We start from the raw sequence: 2941 nt of genomic DNA, 5'->3' as shown, positions 1-2941 counted from the left end.
AGCAGAAAGCTGTGCTGATACGGTTTGCTTCCCTGCCGGTGCAAGAGCCACCAGGCAGGAACCCGGGCAGTTAGGGCTGGAGCAGAGGGCTAGGCTGCGAGGGAGGACTTGCCAGAAGTGAACAAGCGTTGGGCAGCTACACTCTGCATGAAGCGGTGTCCTCTAGTGGGCATGCGGAGAGCTACACGGAACAACCCCGACTTCTAAGATACAACCAACCAACCAAAAAACCCCACCAACGTTATTTGCAAAAAAGCGTTCTAGGCCCATTTTTGGAGCTTGACACAATGTCTGCTCCCGCAGGGTGTCCCAGGGCAGTCTCTGGGCGTGGTGGCTGTGGTTTTTGCAGGGTGTTCCTTACCAGCCCCCAGGAACAAGGTGGACCATAGATTAACGTTCAGCATCATGTGATTGGAACCCGTTTGGTAGTGAGCTCTCATGTGGTCCTGAGATACACCCGTCAGCCCATCCAAGGTCAGTGACAGCAGCTGAGAAAAGAAGAGACAGAGATAAGAGAAAGCAAAGAAAACCTTCATTCTGTATTTCTTCCCTATGGGGAAAATCTTGAGCATTCTCCCTCTTTTCTTACATCCCAATCACCTATTAAATAGCAGTTATGTGGCATCAAAACATATGCTAAGAGGGCTGCGCATGATCTCATACCACAGCTCAAACCCAGTGCACCCCTCAAACCCAGATGTCCTCCCACGGAAGTGTTTCCACACCAGCTTTAGGTAGGCTTGAAGTACAAAGGACACGGCCTTATCTGTGTTGTAACTGCCTCCTCACCCCTGCCAGGGTTATTTGTGCATTGGCAGTACTCACCAGAAGGAGTTCTCCATAGCCAAAGACGTGGTCATCGCTCCCACCTCCCTTTTTAGGTTTGTACAGAAACAGGGCCACACCTGCGACTATCAAGAGGACGCAGAGATACTTGGCCGGTGGATACTTCTTCCGCAGCAAAGTCACTCCTAAAAGCATGACTGTAAAGAAGCAACATCACGAACTGCTCCTAAAAGCCTCTCACGGGATTTTAACTTGGTCTGACAGAACAACACACAGCTAAAACACCGCTTGCGCTCCCATGGCACAGCGGACAGAAGGGGAGAGGCACTGTTTTGACAACTGAGGTCCTTGTTGAGAGCATAAGAAATCCACATAAACATACAAGAAGAAACATGAAGTTTGCTTACCTGGAATGGGCTTTGCAAGATTTGCCTAGGACCTGTAAAAGAAAGGCTGTGTTAACTACCCGCATACCACCACCTGCCTGCGGGCGAGACAGATCATGGCAATCCAAGGGCGACTGTTCTGGATCAGACTACCCTGATGCACCTCTCCAATAAGACACACCAGATACTTCAAAAAAAGAAAAACCGCACCACAGAGCAACTGCAAAATTAATGGTGAAAGTTTCAGAAATCATCTCAAGCCCTCCAACATTAGCACCAACTTCCAATTAGCAAATTCCCATAATTTCTAGGGATTGCTATTCCCGTTCCAGAACTGTCTCAGCATCCTTAACCTCTCTCTACATACCCAGCGCTGACTGAAACCCCGTGATACAGCCCCACAAACACAGCTACAGGAAAATAAATGGCAAAAATCAGTTTCTCTCTGTGTCATTTCACCAGCTGATTCTTCCACAGCATTAGCTGCCTCAGCGCAGTGCCCATTCCTGAGGTACCTCTCGAGCATTAGGGAACAAAGATCTAAGCTGTACATTAACGCCCTCTCCCCTCACCCCCCGCAGAGCCCTCCGCGCTCCACCTGCGTCGGGTAGCTGACGAACTGCAGAGCTGAGTTGCTGGAAACCATAGCGCCCAGATAGGAGAGCGAGCAAGCGGAGTACAGCCAGCTCCGAGTGCGATCCACTTTGACGGAATCGAAAAAATGGATCACTGGAAGGAAGACAAAGAAGAAGAAAGTCAGGAGAGCTGCGAACAGCCACCGCCATCACAAAGAACCTTAAGAACGTCATCGGAGATGAGAGGGACGATCAATGCCGATGCTCTGTCGTAAAAGCGGCAGCAACCGTCCCCGCGACGGGTAAAAACCCCCGAGTAGCGACTCGCGGGCCGCGGTGCCCGAGCAGCGGAGCCCCTGGGCACCCAGACACCCGACTTACGGAGCTTGGCGAAGGCGGCGTTGATGACGCACTGGATGAACACCAGGGTCAGAGCGTACTTGAACTTCTCCTGCTTCACGCCTTCCCCGTACCGTCCCCGCGTGCTGCAAGAGCGGGACACGGTGAGACAGCGGCGGGGCCCGGCCCGGAGCAGTCTCCCCGGGACACGGTGAGACACCGCGTGGGACCCAACCCGGGGAGGGCTCCCCTAGGCCGGGGCACGCAGCGAGAGCGGTCGCCCCCCCGCCCCCGGCCCACCGCTCACATGCTCTCCTGCAGGATGCCGTAGTAGAAGTAGCAGGCGAAGACGCCCAGGAAGCAGACGGGCAGGCGGAGGCGCTCGAGGCAGCGCGGCGCCGTTTGCGCTCGCTCCCATGGCGGCGACACGGCCGCTCAGCGCCGGGGCCACGTCCAGCACCACATCCGCAGCGCGGCCGGTGGCGGCGGCGGACCGGGCTCCCTCATACGCCCGGCCTGCGCCCGCCCGCCGTCCAGGGCCCGCCCGGCCCGGCCACGCCCGCCCGACGCGCTGCCGGGTCAGCCGCGGGGTGGAGGCGGGCGGGCAGCGCGGGACAGCTGGCGAAACCGGCCGGGAGGGGGCGCGACGAGACACCCCAGGGCCACCCCAGGGCCGCCCCCGCCGTGACTCGGCCGCGGTCACGGCCGCAGGGCGCCCCTCGGGGCAGGCAGGGTCCAGGACAGCCCCGGACTGGGGACCTTCTCCAAGCGCGGCCCTTGCGATGACGTAAGACGATGTGGAGCGCGGGAATTGGATGCACGGCATGGGGCGGAGCTAACGGGCGGTACCTGGTT

General features: G+C 57.3%; 1 protein-coding gene across 1 annotated transcript in view; it reads right to left on the bottom strand.

The window, feature by feature from the left end:
• Positions 1-2593, bottom strand: part of SLC35B1 (solute carrier family 35 member B1) — a gene marked incomplete at its 3' end in the record, with an annotated part of 3088 nt that extends 495 nt beyond the window's left edge. Inside the window, 8 exon segments of the mRNA XM_082010540.1 lie at positions 362-488; positions 826-983; positions 1194-1206; positions 1208-1225; positions 1771-1901; positions 2129-2232; positions 2394-2470; positions 2472-2593. Coding sequence (XP_081866666.1) covers positions 362-488; positions 826-983; positions 1194-1206; positions 1208-1225; positions 1771-1901; positions 2129-2232; positions 2394-2470; positions 2472-2504 — 661 coding nt within the window. The 5' untranslated portion in view covers positions 2505-2593.
• Positions 2594-2941: the final 348 nt, after the last annotated feature.

Source organism: Phaethon aethereus (assembly GCF_964289735.1).
Source record: "Phaethon aethereus genome assembly, chromosome: 25".
NCBI lineage: Eukaryota > Metazoa > Chordata > Aves > Phaethontiformes > Phaethontidae > Phaethon > Phaethon aethereus.
This window is presented reverse-complemented; position numbering and strand designations above follow the sequence as displayed.